We start from the raw sequence: 18,549 nt of genomic DNA, 5'->3' as shown, positions 1-18,549 counted from the left end.
CATGGCACACAATACTGAATTGTCATGACAAAAGAGGAAGGTAAGGACATGAGTGCACACAGAGCTTTGTGAGTAAAAAGGGAATTGGTTCAGATAATGGTAGCTAGTGTAGAAAAGCTAAGGCCTTTCAGAAATGTGCTCATTGTCAGATTGGTAGTTTTGTTTAGACTTGAATTATGTCGTTTTGCTTCACCTTGCTTGTGTCTGCCCTTTCTGATTCTGTGTCGTAGTCAAGTCACTATGCCTCGAGTCTGAGTCCAGGTCCGAGTCTCGTGTTCAAGTCCGAGTCAAGTCCAAGTCATTAAAATAAATTTCCAAGTCAAGTCTGAGTTGGGTCCACTACTCATCTGACTCAAGTCCGAGTCGAGTCACTTGATTCAAGTCGAGTCCTTATCGGTCAAGTCGAGTCTGAGTTCTGCACTAAAGTAAGCATAGCCTACCCAGAACATGACGTGTGATGTATGACACAAAGCAGTAACATTCCATTGCACTAATATTAATATTTTAGTCAAATGAAGTGGTGACTCTAAAGAAGCAGTGTTGCACTTCTTCCTACACCTCTTATAATATTGAACCTTTAAAAAGCTGCACCTGCAAAAAACCCTTTCAAGGTGTGCAGGTCCTTTCTCGACTTTGTGGACTAATATTGATATTAAAAATAACAATTATAGCCTAATGACATTACAAAACAAGTTGAGTCTTCGTTTCAATTTCCTAGTCTGAATGGTCCGAATGTAAGAGTCCAAGTTAGAGTCATTCAGTGCTCAAGTCCAAGTCAAGTCAAGAGTTTCTAAATTTAGCTAAAGACTCGGACTCGAGTCAGAGTCCTGGACTCGAGTACTACAACACTGCACCCTGCAGCTCAGGCTGGAAACCTGCACATTTATCTCTCCTGCTTCCTGTCCACGTTTGCAGGATCCAATCACAAACTGACTTATCTACCAGGCGCACCTGAATCATTGGTCTGATTGGTTGAAGGACTTTCCAAGCCTTCAGAGTCATTTGAACTATGCCCATTAATCACGCCTCTTGTGCAGTAGAAATAAAGCGCAGACTCCCCAGACTAATGTTCAGTCTTAAAAGATTGAGCTCAGTATGGTGATAGCCAGACTAATGTAGGCACTGCTAATGAGGATAAATAGACAACACACCAAACCACTAATAAATCACATTTTTCACAATGATTAATGATCAAGGCACTACTTTACAGGGTTGTGAGAAGTCTCTCAATTGTAATGGATAATTGGAAAATGCTGCCACCTTGTGTTCAAAATAGGAAGGCCACAAGATGTGAAACACTGCACTTTCAACCCATGTTTGAAGTTGTCGTGAGATGCTGGCAAACAGAAATGGATGCAATTTCAGTAGAAATGTATATTCTACAGAGTATTGGCTAATATGACTTTACATTTTACATTTACATGACTATGCTTTGGTATGAGCAGACCTAAGTCACTAAAAAATAATGGCCCTAAACTCCTCAGGCTGTGAAAAAATAGTTTTAAATAAAATTCAGTGACAAGAAACAAATTAAACATAGTGTATCAATTACATACATAGCAATTGATACACTATAAATTATTCTGTAGGCTATATAAGCAGTCTTCTTTCCTCCTATTCAGCGGATGCACACGCTTAAAGATTTCACAGGCTTTGCTAACTAACTAACTTTGGGCAGTTGACATGCACACACCACTAATTGTGGGAGGCTATGACATGATGATGTTTTAGGAGTCATTCTGTTTCACACTTTCGTTGTATGGGGTGTTTTGTGGTTTATGTTTGTGTTTAGGCCTACTTTAATTATTCATTTATTAATTTATTTAAGATAAGATGTTGCCAACAATTAGTACCATAGGCTAGGCCTATCTGAAATCCGTGAGCAACTCACTGTCACAGCGACTTTAAAGGCTGTTTCCCCCTTTAAAAGTGTAACAGGGTTTTTTAATTATTATTATTTTTACAGTATACCTTTCTTAGATTATAGCAATAATGCAGGCCTAAATCTAACCACTTTATAGTAATACAAGTTACGATGAAACGCTAACATTCAGAAGAAACAGGCCCTCCTGTAGACAACACTTGCGCAATATTTTTCGAGGTAAACAGACTGTCACGCGACACGTTGACTGAATTCGTTGAGACTTCCTGTTTATCTGGGCGTAATCGGGGCTAAATCTTGTCTAATTGTTCTCAATCGTAAACACAATAATAGTTTTTTTTAGATGTATCCCACTCAACTGAACCCATTAACATTTGATCACAAAAGCATATTCAGTTCGTTCATTTCAAAACTGTTGACAACGTTGCGTTTTTGCTTCCTTTTACATCACTACTGTTCGGCGTTTCGATTGGCCAGCAGTAACAGCCCCACCCAAGTGATTGTAGTGATTGGAGACTGACATGGCTAACTGCAAATACTCGTTTTTATTGGGCAATTGAATATATTGAATCCATCAAGGTAGGGTGAATCGCTGTCGGGATGGATGCAGGTAAGACATTCTAGATAAAACAATTCTTAAACATTTTTACAAGGTCGTCTTACAACATTGTAGCCAGAGTTTGTTCGCATGAACTGCTGTAGCGTTACTGTGTAACTGCTAGCTGCATTCCACAACACTGCCAGTTCTATGTTGTGAGCCGTCTGGAATTACCCTGCTGTGTTGGAGCTGACGCTAACATTAGCTTTGTAGCTACATTACTCAGCCTCCTCCGGATAGTGACTGCCAACCAGATGGAAGATGTCTGGTGCAAATAGAGTACAGATTCGTTTGAACGGTTATTGTTTATGTCAACAAATGCCTTTTGTATGAAGTTATCATGGTCTGCTTGAGCCCAGCATATTCAACAACCGAGCTGGCTGCTGTCATCATAACCAAACAACTTGTGTATGTTAGACCCAGCCACTTGTCTAACCTCATCGACCCAGTTGGTGTCCTTGTATTGACATTACTCTGCATCTTCTGGAGTGACAGTTTAAGTTGCATACTTGCGTGTGTGAGAAAATTGCAGAAGCCTGAACAATTATGGTATTTTGTTAAAACGGTTCTGAATAATCACATCTTCATTCCAAAGGAAGCTCTCTGTAGAATGGCTTCAGTCTTATATCAGACTTAAAAGCACACCACACTTAATAGTTGATTACTTATCGATTCGGTTACGCTCTTCTGTTGTGGGGGTGTCTGTCTGTCTTCTGGAAGAAAAAAAAAGTGTCGGTCTAGATTGTTTTTTTGTATTGCTCAATCTAAGATGGCTAACATGGTAGGATCGGCTACTTGTTTTCGAATGTGTGACATCTTGATCCTGAATGCTTTCATTTGTGTTCCTGTTGTGTGTTCCATTTTGTCTGTCCTTTTGTTCCTTTTGTCTGATTTAGTGAAATGTTGCTGACTTTATGATGATGTTAAAAGAAGACAGGCTAAAGTCAGTTCTAAACAAGTGCATTTTTTATGAATTGAAATTGTTCACCCATAGGCTACTCAAATGTTCTATTTCAGCTACACTCACATATGACACCCTTCGCTTTGGAGAGTTTGAAGAGTTTCCTGAGACGCCGGAGCCAGTGTGGATTCTAGGAAAGCAGTTCAGTGCACTCACAGGTGACAAAGAACAAGGAACAGTATGATGGAAACATAATTGACCATATCCCCAGTCTACAAGAATGATGTTGAAAGCTTTGCCTTTTTTGTCTCAATTTACAGAGAAGGATGAGCTTCTTTCCGACATTGCTTCACGTTTGTGGCTCACATACAGAAAGAATTTCCCCCCAATTGGTAAGTGCTATCATCATGTATTATACTGTGTGTCTCAAAGTGAACTGTAAAAAAAGATAGATAGATAGATAGATAGATACTTTATTGATCCCCAAGGGGAAATTCAAGATCCCAGCAGCTTAAGACACCACACACAACATACAGTACAATAAAAAAAAATGGACTAACACGCTCAGCACCTTAGTGTAGTTTCAACTGAGTGCTAAATCCTCCTGAGCATCAGTGTATATTTTCCCTTTAACATTGATAATTAAAGGATAGCACTAAAAAGTGAACTGTGCCATGTCATTTAAAAATACGTGTATTGCTCACTATTTGTGCTGACTATATGAAATAAACATGTTGACTGTGTAAACCTGAATCCTGCCTCAGGAGGAACAGGACCCACATCTGACACAGGCTGGGGGTGCATGCTGCGATGTGGGCAGATGATCCTTGGTGAGGCCCTAGTTCGTCGACATCTAGGCAGAGGTAAGTTTGCCTTGCTGTCAGGTCAAATAGGTCCACCACCTCGGGCCAGTCATGCAGTGCTGCCTAGTCATTGATATTGATAAAAGTTTACTCTCATTCATATAGATGGTTTCATTAATCCTTAGTTGTCTTGAATCTGTTTGCTCCAAAGTGAGGTTGAGTGCAATGGTGCGTATACTGGGTGGCATTGTGGATGGCTACGTAGGCCTCTGCTTCAGTGATGACGTAATGAATGCCCTTTGTCCTGACAGACTGGAGGTGGGTAAGAGGCCAACGACAGAGAGAAGAGTACAGCAGCATTCTCAACGCCTTTATTGACAAGAAGGACAGCTATTACTCCATCCATCAGATCGGTTCGTACATGCACTGGGAACTTTTGTTGTCACCACGTTAGTTTGTGAAAGTCACAGTAGAAAGCTGCCTCTGTTTTGGTGTGCCCCATTGTATGTGTTAGTATGTAAGCCTGTGTGACTGGTCATTTTGAGTATGCACACACTCCAGGACATTAGATGTTTAGGGACTTGTTTCCATGTTTTGTGTTACAGCCCAAATGGGGGTGGGGGAGGGCAAGTCCATTGGCCAGTGGTATGGGCCAAACACAGTGGCACAGGTACTCAAGTAAGTACTTTGCCTAACTTGGGGCTAAATGCTCATCACTTTGTACTCCTGGGAACATTGTGATTGAGGGCTGTATGAACATGAACAGTTTCTTTTTAAGGGCTTCCATTCTCTTTCCACAGGAAGCTTGCTGTGTTTGACTCATGGAGCCGAATGGCTGTGCACGTTGCCATGGACAACACAGTGGTCATTGAGGAAATAAGTGAGCACAGCCCTGTCATTTCACAAAATGATTGCATGCTTAAACGCAGACTCATTTCACATACTGTCCTCTGAGATCCAAATACAGGAATTTGTGTGCATTGTCAACTCTGTGTTTCAAAAACAGAGCACCGTCATCAGGCCTTTTTAGGGCACCCCAGAGCCTAACTAAACGTCTGCCATGATTCAGCAGTTGGCATGAGGTCATTGTCACATGATCCGCTTCAGAACCCCAGAGACAAATGAGGGCCTATAAAGATGTGTTTAGTCCCATAGGGACCATTAGGGAAAATTGGTTGGCGTGGCCGTTGGCCTTAGGATTCAACATGGGGGGTGTTAATGCCCACAGTGTAGTGAATTTTCCTGTGGTGAAAGTGATGGCAATGTTTATACAGTTACGTGCAGTCTCTTCACACTATTGTATTTCATTGCTGAAAGACTCTGACATTATAGCAGTATGGCAGCACTAAATTCTAGATTTACAGATTTATTTTAATGGGGAAGTAGTTGCCAAGCCGAAGACAAACCTTTGACAAAATGGGACGATGCGTCCCAGTGTTCTAAATGGGACTCTGCGTGCATGCTGGTCCTGATGTGTATCCATGTTCTCTCCTGCACATAGAGAAGCTATGCATGCCGTGGCTGGACTTTGACGGCGCGGGGTGCTCGGAGGGGGCGACGGCGGGTGCGGGTGCGGGGGCACGGCAGCTGAACGGCTGCTTAGGAGGGGCCTGCGCTCTGGCCGAGGAGGAGACGGCCCTCTGGAGGCCCCTGGTGCTGCTCATCCCCCTGCGGCTGGGCCTCACCGACATCAACGAGGCCTACATCGAGACGCTAAAGGTACGATGACCGAGGGGGACCGGAGGAACCTAGAAGACGCAATCCTTGATTGTAATCCATTTGTACTTTTCAGCAAAGAATCTCAGCACATTCCTAGCTGTGTGTTCAGTGTGTATTCTCAAATAGTTTACCAGTATTTAAATACAACAGTCTTGGTTCTGCAAATCGAAAACAAAGTGTCACAGACCAAGTCATACACTACACCAGCCAATTAACATGTGTCACATCAGGAGCTTGGAAGGGAAGAGTATCATTGGATTTGGGCTGATGTGCTCAAACATAAGCAAGCAGAGTTGGGCCTGTGATGGTGTTTTTGTGTTTGTTGTCTTCCTTATGTTTGTATCACAAAAACAACCTTAGCTCAGATGCAGAGCCAAGAAGTGATGTGGAGGTACGAGTTTGAGATCTTGGCCAGGACACACAGCTCCCTAAGCCCTTTTGTGGAGAGCTAGCTTGGCTCTTGGTGGTGTCTGATTATGCTTGGCTAAGTTAGCTTGGCCTTTCCAGAGGAACTCACTCAATCCAAACAGTGTGGCTGCTTTGTTGGACAATAATGCTGCAAGTAGTTTAACTTGTATGGTAGAGTAACACCGGGTGCCTTTTCCCTCTAGCCTTTTCTTCTTTGGCAAAACAAACTCCCTGCAGTGGCTTTATAAAAGGTGTATTGATTTGGTGAATTGATTGGTCTCTACTTTAAAGGTGGATTATGTTCTTTTTGTTGTCCAGTGAATGTTGATATTTCAACTGTGCCATTCTAACATAAATTCTAGTTGCAAACGTATTTTAATTCCAAAGAAAAAAGAAAATGCTCCCAACTTAGCATTCCCAACCAATAATACCTTCCATGTAATCACCCCACTGCTCTGCATTTTGACCACCAAGAGCCCAAAACAGTCTCAGCTTTAAATGATAGTTCAGGGTGTAGATTCAGTTTTGCCTACACAGAATACAAGCCTAGCGGTCACTATTGCTCTGAATATCTGACCTCGGTGTCCTTTACAAAGTCTTTTTTCTCTCTTCTATGTACCAGTGCCCACTGTCCTCTTGCACATGACTCTGTTGTTCATGACAGTCAGACATTATGATACCCTAACACTTCCCGCTCAGTGAGGTCTATGAATATAGGCACTGTGCTGAGCTCAGGGGGGGAGGCCCACAGCTATAGAGCACTGAATTCATCCCAGGGCCATGCCTCTGCATTTGCTATAAGAGAGCGTGACGCTTGGTGAAGCATCTGGCCATGACTAAAGGGTTTTGTGTTGGACGATTAGTAATATATGTTTGGAACAGAACAGGTCTGTGTATGACTGAATGTGATTTATATGGACATTTATTTATATATATATATATTGTGTGTGTGTGTGTGTGTGTGTGTGTGTGTGTGTGTGTGTGTGTGTGTGTGTGTGTGTGTGTGTGTGTGTGTGTGTGTGTGTGTGTGTGTGTGTGTGTGTGTGTGTGTGTGTGTGTGTGTGTGTGTGTGTGTGTGTGTGTGTGTGTGTGTGTGTGTGTGTGTGTGTGTGTGTGTGTGTGTGTGTGTGTGTGTGTGTGTGTGTGTGTGTGTGTGTGTGTGTGTGTGTGTGTGTGTGTGTGTGTGTGTGTGTGTGTGTCAGCTGATGCATCAATGTAAACTGGAAGGTTCTCGTGTCTTGGTGCAGTATGAATTGTTCCATGAACTGTTTTAATGCTAGTGACTTCCAAGTGGCCTTCTAAATCGTGGTCCTTAATGTACGTAATGCCCATGAGTCATCATATTCCTCTGCATTTATTCCATCAGCAATGCTTCATGTCGCCTCAGTCTCTGGGGGTGATTGGAGGCAAGCCAAACAGCGCACACTACTTTATTGGATTTGTGGGTGAGTTTCATTTACTGTCTCCTCCACACATTCAAAGATCCAGTTCCAGTTTGTTAGATTCCAGCAATATGCTAGCACTAACTTCAGTAACACATAGCTGTGGTCATGATTTGGTGGGTCTGCCCAAGCCCCATTCATCAGGGATATATGCGGCTTACTGTAGCTCAATACCCCAGTTATATTCAACAACCACAGCGATAGACAGTGGGTAACCTCTGTTTATCACATCAATTGCAGATATTAAAATGCTAAGTGACGCACAAAATGACTCTATAGCACACCGGAAGCTTCAGTTGTTGTTTACAATCCCCCTCTAGAGCAACTAAAATGCTTTCATATCCATTAGTATGCTGAAAGCAAGCGAAAAATGGATTGGATTGCCTGATGATTCAGGGTAAAAAGATCCATTTGGAGCATGTGAAACTATGTAAGGTACTTTTCAGTGTGCAGATAATATAGCACATGTTTTTTTGTCCCAGTTTCAGTCGCGGTTTCTGTGCAGGTGTTTCTGTTTTTCTGCACCACATGATTTTGCATTTAATTCTGCACCTGCACGAAGGTCTAGCTGAATCTGCCCCCATTCCCTAAATTTAGACCAAATAAGATGCAGTCAGCCGCCTTGTGTGGCCACTTTCTAAACGTGGACAGAGGCTGTGTGTTATTATTACAAGCTGCTAATATGGCACACAGAGAGACTGCCTCTCATACTCACCACGTTTCTCTCCTGGATGGATGGGAATTCTACTGAATGGACAGACTTATTTTTAGTTTTCCCATGCAAATATTTCCCCTATAAATATGCACACATATTTTTTTTATGCATTTATTATGTGCTCTGATTCTGTTTATTTTGCCTTTCCTTCTGAATTGCGTGTCCTCAATATTTTCAGACTAGTCGAGCATTAACATTACAAACACTAGTACCACTACTGGGTTGTCATGACCAAGGTATTGAGCTCATGGGCTGAGTCTCCATAGCCTGAGTGTTCCCATACTGCCTTGCGCGGTGATTTCTTTCACGCTGCTAAGGCAGTCTGGAAACTAGCGCCCACATTTTTGCCGGATGTTAGCGACCAATCACAGAACAGGGGAGAAAGCAAGACGCATTTGATAGACATCCGTGGCGCCCAATGAACGGATCTGGGCATTTTTTCAAATACGAGAAAATGAACGTCTGGTTGCCAGACCACGTCTCATTTGAGAAGTGGTAGGCGCTAGCCAGGCTAGAGTCTCCAGGAACACTACAGAAAGTTGAGGTGGATACATTACATACATCTAGTCAGTGACTTCATTAGTCTTAATGTATGGTAAATTCCAAGAGAAAGAGTAAAAATGACAAAAAGTCTGCACACTAGAGTTCCAATAAACTTCTTTGTGGTGAATAAAAAGAAACATTTTATTGGAGCTCTAGTGTGCAGACTTTGTCATTTTTACTTTTTGTGAATAAAAAGAAAAAACTTATTGGAGCTCTAGTGTGCGGACCTTTTGTCATTTTAACTGTTGCTTTTTGAGTCCAGCATCTACTTTTTTAAAAATGTAAACCTCTTCTACCCATTCCAAGAGAAAGTCACTTTTTACCTGATGTTTGCGCTGGCCCTCCCTGCAGGTGAGGAGCTGATCTACCTGGACCCCCACACCACCCAGCCTGCAGTGGAGCCCAGCGAGGACAGCCAGGTGCCCGACGACTCCTACCACTGCCAGCACCCACCCTGCCGCATGCACATCTGTGAACTTGACCCCTCCATCGCCGCGGTAAGAATGACGGTCAACTGCAGGGCCAAGTTCAGGATCTGCGAGTAGTGAAGTGTTGCCACTGTACAGTTTCTGGCTGTGCACAGCAGGGGCTTTGTTCTTTGGTGTGTAGTATAAGGTCAGGGCATGGCTATTTACAGCATTAGGTACATGTGCAGTGTTTCCCCACACATAGACTAATTTGTGGCGGTGCGCCACAGATTCAGCACCGGCTGCCACATATTGCGTTTCGTTGTTCTTTTTTATTTATTTATGTATTAATTTTTTTAAATAAAAAAAAAAACGCAGCATTCGTTAAGCTGAATTTCCTTTCCCTGCTCTCCCTTTCTGTCACTTACGCATCTGTCTCTCATATACACACACACAGCCTCTCCCCTCTGTGCAGACTGCGTCTGTCTCCATAAAAACGAACGAGATCATTCCTGGAAGCGTGGTCGCACTGATGCACCTGACACTGCTCAGGTGGAAGCATAAAGTTCTTCCGCAACTTTTGTCGACTATGCGTGCAACTTCACCAAACAGTAGGAGTAACCACCACACATTGCCTTGTAATCTGTGGGAAACACTGATGTGACAACACACACAGCACACAAATGGATGGCCTCTGAAGGGTTAAATTAATGTGTATGCACTACATGCACACCAGGAGTTTGGGTGGTGTCTAGTTCTAGAGTAGCATGCAATTGCACTTCACCTTTACGTCCACAAATTTGGAGGAAGATAGAGGAATAACTAAGCATCAGGACCGTAGATCATATTCCTTGTCAGTACGAGTGGCATGACACTTTGACACATTATTGCATTGCAGGGTTTCTTCTGCAGAACAGAGGACGACTTTGATGATTGGTGTGCTCACATTCGGAAGGTGAGAGTTTGTTGGTCATCTCCCCCTTGAAGAGCATTAAACATCTATTCCTCCAGTACTGCTTGTATATATAATTAGACACCATCATGTAGGGCTGTGCAATTAATCAAATTAATCAAGATTATGACTTCCAACAATGATGAAAATAACATAATCGAAATATGGTTATTTATTTTGCTACATTCAGTCTCGTAACAATGTTCTCCTTTTGTCTTGAGTTGTTGTGTATTAGTTTTAACATGTATTTTTTCCTGTTGGATGATATTTAAAATTTGATACATTTTGAATATGGATGATGGTTCCAAAATCACTAAGTAATCACGTTTAATATGTGATGTCAATATTGAACAAAAATAGTCATGATAAAATTCATTACCATAATCGAGCAGCCCTACCAGCAATGCCAGCAATGTTTGGGTGCCCTCAGTTGTTTAATGAAATGTCTTAATAAGGCACTGTGTCCCCCTCCATAGCTCTCCTGCTGTAAAGGAGGCCTGCCCATGTTTGAACTTGTGGATAGCCAGCCATCTCATCTCATCAGCGCTGATGTGCTCAATCTCACTCCAGGTTTGTGCTGCACTTTCATGACTTATGACTATCCTATCATTCCATTTCCTTAAGAAAGACGTTTGTTAATGATTAAGCGTTGCCACATAGTCTATGGGCCATTTTGGTATTTTTCGCTAATATATATTTTTTTGCAATGTACACATGAATATGTATGAATTCCCTCCATAATACTTTTTTTTTAAGTTAATTTCTTGCCGGGTGAAGTATAAACAGACAGATTGGCTTGCTAACATATTAGTTATGCATCATCTGTGAACAGGAGTATAATTCTCTACATAAGAAAACTATAATGTTGTAACTGTAGCAAATGCTTATTGCCCTTATGTCATTCACCCAGCTGTGTTTTCATTCCCTGTAGTCTTAAAGGCTCCTCATAGGTTAATTTGGGTCATCTCCCAAGAGGCAGGTTTTTTTAGAAATGCTAATTTGTCTGTGTGCCTCCATTCTCCTCAGATTTCTCGGACTCAGATCGGCTTGAGAGGTTTTTTGACTCTGAGGACGAGGAGTTTGAGATCCTGTCTTTGTGAAGGAGAGGAGCGGAACGTTGTCACACTCTTCACGCTGAACAGAAGGATTCCGCTCTTCTTTGCTGTGATCAAGGGAAGCCGGCCAACCAGCCAGCCAGACCGACCCTCACACCGGATGAGCAGGAGGAAAAATAAACCACTGGTGACGAAAGAGGCCAGTCTGCAGTGTCTTGTCCAGCAAAAAGTCCCACGCATCCCCCCAAAAAGAAACACAGCTTCTCGTCTCGACAGCTCGTCCGTCTGCGTTCTCTCTCTCTGTGGCCCATCTGGACTCTGGTGGCCAGAGTTTGCAGAGAGAGGCACAGCAGGGAGTAATCGTGCATACCAAGCTCGTTTGTTTTTCTTCATGTTATTTCTTTTGCATCCATTATTATTATTGTTAATATTTTTTTTTAAGTCTTAACACTTTGAATAATTGTTTTAAAGTGATACAGGTGCCTTTCCCCTCCCTGTCCCCGTCTGCTCATCAGCAGCCAGTGCTTCATTGCCATAACACAACTTGAGGTGTTTTGTCAATAACTTTAGTTAAACAAAATTAAAACACCACCTGTGGTGAGCTTTTGTTTTGATATAAGTTGCTAATATTGCAAATCTGTATCAACACTCTTGAATGATAAAGTTTTTGGTTGAGCAGTTATCAACCAAGTAGGTTATCACTTGTAAATGAAACACTATGTCTATTCTGTCAATTATCTCTGTACACATGTGCATTTTAAAATTATTTATTTACTCTAACTGTGCATATGACAAATAAAAGGAAAAAAATACGTGAGCAAGAAAATGATTTAGGAAGGAAAGAAAATGAAATAAAAAGTTAAAAGTTCTTCCATTGTTGGTCATGAGTTGTCAAAGGGAATAATGAACCACAATGGACCTGCTAAATAGTTGATTTCTGACTTCTCAATTTGCTGAGCAGCACTGGGTTGTGTACAGTAGATAGTGTATGCAGTCTGGATATAATAAATATTCTATATTAAGGCCATAGAGCTTGATGTGTACTGCATGCCATAAGCAGTGTGCCTCCAGTTCATTTCCACAGCTCTTCAAGAGGTTGCTCCTCCACCTTACTGATGGCATTCTCTGTGTGTTCCTTGATATCTGTGTGGACATCTTCTATGGTCCTGGCTGCATCGATGACCTGGTCAGAACAACAGATTAGGACAACCCATTACTCATGTATTTGATCATACAAATAAGTACTACGTTTTAATGTTCACATTCCTATTTGTTTACTTGTTAATGTCTTTAGATCTCTTCACTGGTGTGCTCGGCCAAGAAAGTGCAGGCAAGTAACAAAAACGTGCAACATAATGAGAATGTACTGCAATCACATAGAAGACATACAGGCGTCACACTGAAAGTAGCAAGCAGCTTACCTGCCAGTTAATTGAAGGGTCCTTCATCAGCTGCTCAAACCTACTCTGGACAGTTCGCTGGAAGACGGTGGTCTCGTACCGCTCCGTCCCAAACTCCCCACGGCCCTCTGCCTCAGCGGGGTTGAGCTTCAGGAACATCACCAGGTCTGGCTTCGGCAGGCCCACGTCTGGGGATTTGCACCAGTCCAGACAGAAGCCCTGCAGACAAACAGCATGTACAGAACAGTCACTCATTTGGAATAGTGATTTATGAAGGAGAAGTTACATTATGACATACTACTCACTTGGCTTGTTTAATGCTGTGTATAGTATACAATTCCTTTGCTACAGATCTAAAACAAAAGTTACATACTACAATACAGCTGTGTGATTCAAACTCACTGTTAAGGGACGTAGACTTAAACCACTGTAATGTACAATGCTATATATAGGCTTGTGCATCCATTGGACCTGAAGAAATTGGACTTCGGGGGCATCTAGAATTTCCCCTAGGGGATCAATAAAGTATCTATCTATCTATCTATCTATACAGAGGGCACTCACCGGTTTGGCGCTCGTAAATGCCACTCCAGAGAATGCGTAGCGGTCCACCACGAGGCTGATTCCCTGTTCCAGCTTCTCTTTAATTTCTGGTCTATAGAGCAGAACCAAACCATCACATTAGACACAGTGGGAAATGTGCAGAACTAGCTATTGGTTTTAAACACTTCTGTTCTTTTTGTAGATTTCAAAGGTTATCAGAGGTTTCAAGTTTCAGTTGCGATGCTAATCCACATTTGACAATTGTCAAAATATAATTGAGGAGTTCAGCATGCACCTGTTGAACGTGCCCCTCAGGGTATATACCGCAGTCATGAAGTAGACAGTAATCTTCATGATCAGCTACATGAAGTCTGCATATTATATACAGACATTTTTTAAATATATGTTTGGCTCACGATTTCACCATTTCTTAAGGATCCATGCAATTGTCATTTACATATTTTTACAGGTTTACATGAATTTCACAGATATGACATAGGGAATCACATGAGAGAACACATTAGGACAACAGGAGATGTGGTTGAGATTGACGAGATGGGGGTCAACCAGATTAACAGTGCATTTGCACTATTAATTGTATATTATACATTATTAATTATATATTGTATATTCTTGAGTGTGCAATAGTTACAAATGGCTGGGATTAGATTAGATTAGATTCAACTTTATTTTCATTGTAAAAAGTACAAAGACAACGAGATGCTGTATAAAGACAACTAAATGTAGAAGCTGAAGTAGTACAAGTTTTAATCGCCTACTTATTATTAATGGCAAAATGTGGACCGATATCAACATGATAGTTTCTGCTCTTATATCCCAAGACATTCAACAGTGTATTAATCAAGTTTAAACGAACTGAGGTCACATCAGACAATATAATCCACCTTCCCACAACCCCAAGTCTTACACGAGTTCCCAGCGGTTGGCAGAGAACAGCAGATGAACTGTATGGTCCTCCAAGTTGCTCTTTCTCTCCAGGTAAGAGCTGATCAGCTGACCTATCTTTGTGGTTCTGTCTGTATCGTGTTGCAACAATGAAACGGCATTGCACATTAGTAGGTCACCCAGTCAAAGACAGTATTGTGTAGTTGTATAGACACAATAACAAGGATATTCTGGAAAGCAGATAACTTATCTCTAAACTACTGCACTCGGCCATAACATCATGGGCAAAACACATAGCAGCAGGGACCTTACTAATTGTTGAAACAGCGCGTTTACATGCACACTAAAATGGATTATTATCGGGTTTTGTAGCCATTTGGTTATTCAAGCGCTCACGCAAACGGAATCGGTTTTTAGTGTGCATGTAAACCATAGTCAGTAAAAGATATGTAAACGCCCTCGATTATATGGAGCCAAAATATTTTTTTACCGGGAAATCTCATCATTTCTGCTGGTCTTCCGCTTTGCTGCAATGCTTGAACCAATTTCTTGCATTGCGTAGTTTTCCCAGCCTTGTCAACTCCTTCGAGGACAATTAAAGCACCTCTTCTGTAAGTCATTTTTTGTACAGAAAGACGGTTTATGCCGTTCTTGAAAAAAAAAACGTTTCGTGAACACCGACTCGAATGTAGGACAAATACCTACTGTGCGCGCTCTTTCACGCTACAAATCAAACAAACAGTTCTTATGTCATTTCCTGTTTGACAGATCTTCTTTACTGTGTCAAAGTAGCAGTCTCTACCACTGAAGTCTCTGTTATGGGTCCACAATTGGGAAAACACGCCATCTAGGGTTTCCTTACTGTGCATGTCTTTACTGTTTCATTACCACAAATATTCAGTTTCAATAAACCACATGAACTCAAACCATAATACATCTTATTTCGTTGATGCCAATGTATTCCTTTATTTCCTCTTATCAGAACATTGACAGAAAATTGAGGATAGACTACATTTCCAAGAGCATCTTTCAGAGCAAACACATCATTGATAATAGTCAATGGATAGCCCTAGGTATTAGACTCTGCTTTTGTGGCAATGTTTCAGCGCATCTGCAAGAGCTGCTAAAATCATGTCCACGTTGGACTTGGTGGAGTTGCAACCCATCAGGCCCACCCGCAGAACCTGTTCCAATAAAACACAAGGAATGAGGATTTGATCTCATACTCCGTTTGAGGCAGACCTGTATTCTGTGTTGTTCATTGAAGCAAAATAAAAGCAAGTACATCTCACCATGCCAGCAGATGGTCCGAGCCCCCCTGAGATCTCAATCTGGTGGGTTTTCATGATGTAGGCTGTGATCTCCTTCCAGTCATAACCCGGAGGGGCAACAATCGTGGTCACTGTGGGCAACCTCGCCATCTGAAAGCAGGAAACAGCCAATCAATTTTCAGTACTGGGTAAACTATTCTACAGTGGAGAACAGACCTGGATGCAATAACCCAGGTTGTTATGCTTTAATAACTGTTGTTGTTTACCTTGTCCTCTACAAACAATTTGAGACCCATGGCCTCCAGTCCTTGATGGAAATATTCAGCCACTTCTTTGTGTTGCTTCCAAGAGTTCTCCAGGCCCTGAAACACAAAAGTATTTCTTCTTAATTGTGGCAACACAAACGTTATAAGCACATAGTTAAATACTAATTATCACAATAAATACATAAATAATAGTACAGCAAATTAGTTTGTCATCCATACAGTAATAGTAATCCTATCTCTTCATGTTAACATTCTTTGACTTACTGTTTCAGCAAGAATGGCAAAGGCTTCCCGTAAACCAAAGAAACCAGACACAGGCCCAGTGTGGTGGTACCTTAAATACAATCAGCTCAGTTAGTTTACAGTTTAATCATCATACGTCTGACTGTATCCTGCTTAATCATCTTTTGGCTCGCCTCTTTGTCAAAAATATAAATCTTCTTTATAGCAAGATGATTGTTAAATCTTTGTGTACATGTTGCATAACATCTCTGGAAATACCAATGCCTTTCAGTTAATGAATATGACGTGCTCACATTCTTGGTTTGTCATCACAGCCCCAGTAGTTGGCAAGCCAGCTCATGTCTAGGAAGTAGGACACAGGCTTTGTCTTCCTGTTGAAGATTTTCTGACTGTGTAGTTTGAAACCAAATATAGAAGTGGTCAGAAAAAAACATTCTGTCTTTTACTGAATCAGGTTAAGCAGAATTCCCTTGGCATACTGTGACTGCTCACCATGCTCTCTCACTGAAGGAGATAGGAGCAGTCCCTGGAGGTGCATTCAAGACCTTCTGTGAACCAGTGTACAAAATGTCTATGCCTGTGGGAAAAGCAAAATATTCAAATAAGAAAAAGAAAACTTTACATTTATTAGTTATATGTTTGATGTTCGGGATTAAAATAATTGTGTTTGTTATGTCCAAGTGCTAAAGAAATTCAAATTGGTCTTCCATTCACACTTACAGTTGCTCAGATAGTTTACCTTGTTTGTCCATGTGGAGAGGAGCACCAGCAAGTGATGCCACTGAATCAACCAGGAACAAACAGTTGTGTCTGGTGGAATAATGGAATCATTTAAGTAAACCATAAATATCTTAACCAGTGACATATTGGGAATAAACATGAGTGTTCCGCTGAAAGTCCCACCGTAATAACAAATCTATATGCAGGTTTACTTTCCATTGTCTTGGCATTACTTGCCATCTTACCTGTGGCATAGATCACCAATTCCATCAACAGGATGTACCACCCCAGTGGAAGATTCTCCATGACAAAGGAACAACACGACAGGCTGATATTTCACTAAGGCCTGAAAGGGATGTTGGTTAATTTACAATGTCTTGGATACCTCACATTCAGTGTTTCTAATAAGGCTGAGAAGAAAAGTAAACAAGTCATATACAGTCAAGTTTTGATGCCAATAAATCATTAAAGCATTACCTGTTCTATTTCTTTATTGGTAACATACCCACCAGGAGATGCTACCACGGTGTTAACTCTGGCACCTATGGCATAAAGACATGCACAAAGGTGACTTTAAGTATAGCATTTAACTGTGCTAATGTCTAAAACAAGGACATAAACATTATATTCTATAACAAACTTCACAATAACCCATTAAACCATTGTTTAATGACAGAGCAGACTTAAAAGTCAAAGGGCACCTATCCTCTCTGCCATTTCGGAAGCTCTCTCTCCCCAGATTCCATTCACTACTATGAGGATGCTCTCCCCTGGCTCCACTGAGTTAAAGATGGCACACTCCATAGCTGCATGCCCAGGGCCGCTCACTGCTAGGGTCATTCTGTTGTTGGTCTGGAAAGCATACTGGATCCCACTCTTGATGTGGTTCATGATCTACGCACAAACTGATTTTTAGGCCAGGGATTTATATTGAACGTTCTAATAGTAAACTCCAAAACAGAAACAGGCTATGGTTTTAGGCCCTGTAGATAGGCTAGCAGTGTCATTTCACACTAGGCCTCAATTAAAGCGTAAGTAACAATTACTGAAAAGATGTTGCTCGAAGGAGAGACGATACATTTGAAATCAACCTACCTCTACTGTCTCAGGATGCAAGTGCCCCAACATCGGCTGAGATCCAGCCGCCAGAATGCGAGGAGGGACATTGGAGGGTCCCGGCCCGAACATATACCGGTGAGGTACCACAAACGGTTTCAGCAAGCATGTCGGAGGGGGAATAGTCTCGGATAACATACTTTCCTGTCCGGGTAGAGGGACGTTTTGACAGCAGTCTCCAGATGAACTCGCAAACGTTGCCCCCACCTGCGCCAGGCTGGCTGACCACCTCATTGGCCTCGCCTCCTCCTAGGCTAGATTACGAGATTGCGTTTTGAGGAGAGTAATCTACCCTCTATCTATGTCTCTACCTTTGTTTTCGCGTGTTCTCATATTCGGCAGGTACTTCAAACATAGAAACATGTGCGTAAAATGCACACATCACAATATTACGTTTCCATAAACAATATCTGCCAACTCCGACCAGACTGCTAGCTGAACTTTACGCAAGAGTGCCCAGTTAACCATAAGATCTCACAACCACGGTTAATCAGTCTCTGAGGTTCCAAACTATTTAATCATTAACAGAAAAAGAAAAGAACCAATTTTCAAACAGTCTGGAGACAATAACTGTTAAATTATGTTTATTCACAGAAAATAAATCAAAACAGGGAGATGCTACAATTTCTTGAACAGACCCTTCCTCTCAGTAGCCTAAT

The 18,549-nt window shown here is 41.7% G+C and overlaps 4 protein-coding genes across 5 annotated transcripts in view; 1 reads left to right on the top strand and 3 right to left on the bottom strand.

Moving 5' to 3' along the window:
• Positions 1-2,392: 2,392 nt before the first annotated feature.
• atg4b (autophagy related 4B, cysteine peptidase) lies at positions 2,393-12,020 on the top strand. 2 transcript variants are annotated; one of them, XM_062515565.1, is made up of 13 exons: positions 2,393-2,492; positions 3,498-3,599; positions 3,702-3,773; positions 4,146-4,244; positions 4,496-4,597; positions 4,790-4,862; positions 4,985-5,064; positions 5,686-5,903; positions 7,678-7,756; positions 9,363-9,508; positions 10,317-10,373; positions 10,847-10,940; positions 11,397-12,020. In XM_062515565.1, the coding sequence occupies exons 1-13, from the start codon at positions 2,483-2,485 to the stop codon at positions 11,468-11,470; spliced, it is 1,206 nt and encodes a 401-aa protein (XP_062371549.1). In that variant the 5' UTR covers positions 2,393-2,482; the 3' UTR covers positions 11,471-12,020. The 2 variants fall into 2 exon arrangements, with proteins under 2 accessions (XP_062371549.1, XP_062371550.1); XM_062515566.1 differs by lacking the exon at positions 2,393-2,492 and adding an exon at positions 2,674-2,888.
• Positions 12,021-12,176: 156 nt separating this feature from the next.
• Positions 12,177-15,103, bottom strand: dtymk (deoxythymidylate kinase (thymidylate kinase)). The gene is made up of 5 exons (XM_062515567.1): positions 14,765-15,103; positions 14,297-14,405; positions 13,390-13,480; positions 12,847-13,044; positions 12,177-12,608 (listed from the first exon to the last, which is right to left on the bottom strand). The coding sequence occupies exons 1-5, from the start codon at positions 14,892-14,894 to the stop codon at positions 12,498-12,500; spliced, it is 639 nt and encodes a 212-aa protein (XP_062371551.1). The 5' UTR covers positions 14,895-15,103; the 3' UTR covers positions 12,177-12,497.
• A 109-nt stretch (positions 15,104-15,212) lies between these two features.
• Positions 15,213-18,309, bottom strand: agxta (alanine--glyoxylate and serine--pyruvate aminotransferase a). The gene is made up of 11 exons (XM_062515564.1): positions 17,870-18,309; positions 17,476-17,668; positions 17,252-17,316; positions 17,020-17,120; positions 16,794-16,864; positions 16,547-16,631; positions 16,348-16,443; positions 16,076-16,145; positions 15,812-15,907; positions 15,567-15,695; positions 15,213-15,458 (listed from the first exon to the last, which is right to left on the bottom strand). The coding sequence occupies exons 1-11, from the start codon at positions 18,122-18,124 to the stop codon at positions 15,351-15,353; spliced, it is 1,269 nt and encodes a 422-aa protein (XP_062371548.1). The 5' UTR covers positions 18,125-18,309; the 3' UTR covers positions 15,213-15,350.
• A 148-nt stretch (positions 18,310-18,457) lies between these two features.
• zgc:103559 (Allantoinase, mitochondrial) overlaps positions 18,458-18,549 on the bottom strand; it is a 6,178-nt gene continuing 6,086 nt past the window's right edge. Inside the window, exon 11 of the mRNA XM_062515563.1 lies at positions 18,458-18,549. This exon is cut by the window's right edge and continues 821 nt beyond it. The gene's annotated coding sequence lies outside the window, so the exon portion shown is untranslated.

The sequence above is a fragment of the Sardina pilchardus genome, chromosome 15 (genome assembly GCF_963854185.1).
Source record: "Sardina pilchardus chromosome 15, fSarPil1.1, whole genome shotgun sequence".
Classification (NCBI taxonomy): domain Eukaryota; kingdom Metazoa; phylum Chordata; class Actinopteri; order Clupeiformes; family Clupeidae; genus Sardina; species Sardina pilchardus.
The sequence above is the reverse complement of the archived record's forward strand: the minus strand, read 5'-3'. Positions and strand labels throughout refer to the sequence as shown.

Excerpts from the sequence above, each read along its gene's own strand:
- atg4b (XM_062515565.1), top strand. Across the intron at positions 9,509-10,316 it reads TTGACCCCTCCATCGCCGCG|GGTTTCTTCTGCAGAACAGA; the intron begins GTAAGAATGACG and ends ATTGCATTGCAG. Across the intron at positions 10,941-11,396 it reads TGTGCTCAATCTCACTCCAG|ATTTCTCGGACTCAGATCGG; the intron begins GTTTGTGCTGCA and ends CATTCTCCTCAG.
- dtymk (XM_062515567.1), bottom strand. The coding sequence starts at position 14,894 with ATGACTTACAGAAGAGGTGCTTTAATTGTCCTCGAAGGAGTTGACAAG. Across the intron at positions 14,406-14,764 it reads AGAAATGATGAGATTTCCCG|ACAGAACCACAAAGATAGGT; the intron begins GTAAAAAAATAT and ends AACACGATACAG. Across the intron at positions 13,481-14,296 it reads GCCAACCGCTGGGAACTCGT|ACCAGAAATTAAAGAGAAGC; the intron begins GTAAGACTTGGG and ends TCTGCTCTATAG.
- agxta (XM_062515564.1), bottom strand. The coding sequence starts at position 18,124 with ATGAGGTGGTCAGCCAGCCTGGCGCAGGTGGGGGCAACGTTTGCGAGT. Across the intron at positions 16,146-16,347 it reads TGTGATGACAAACCAAGAAT|GTACCACCACACTGGGCCTG; the intron begins GTGAGCACGTCA and ends ATTGTATTTAAG. Across the intron at positions 15,908-16,075 it reads TTGCCATTCTTGCTGAAACA|GGCCTGGAGAACTCTTGGAA; the intron begins GTAAGTCAAAGA and ends TTTGTGTTTCAG.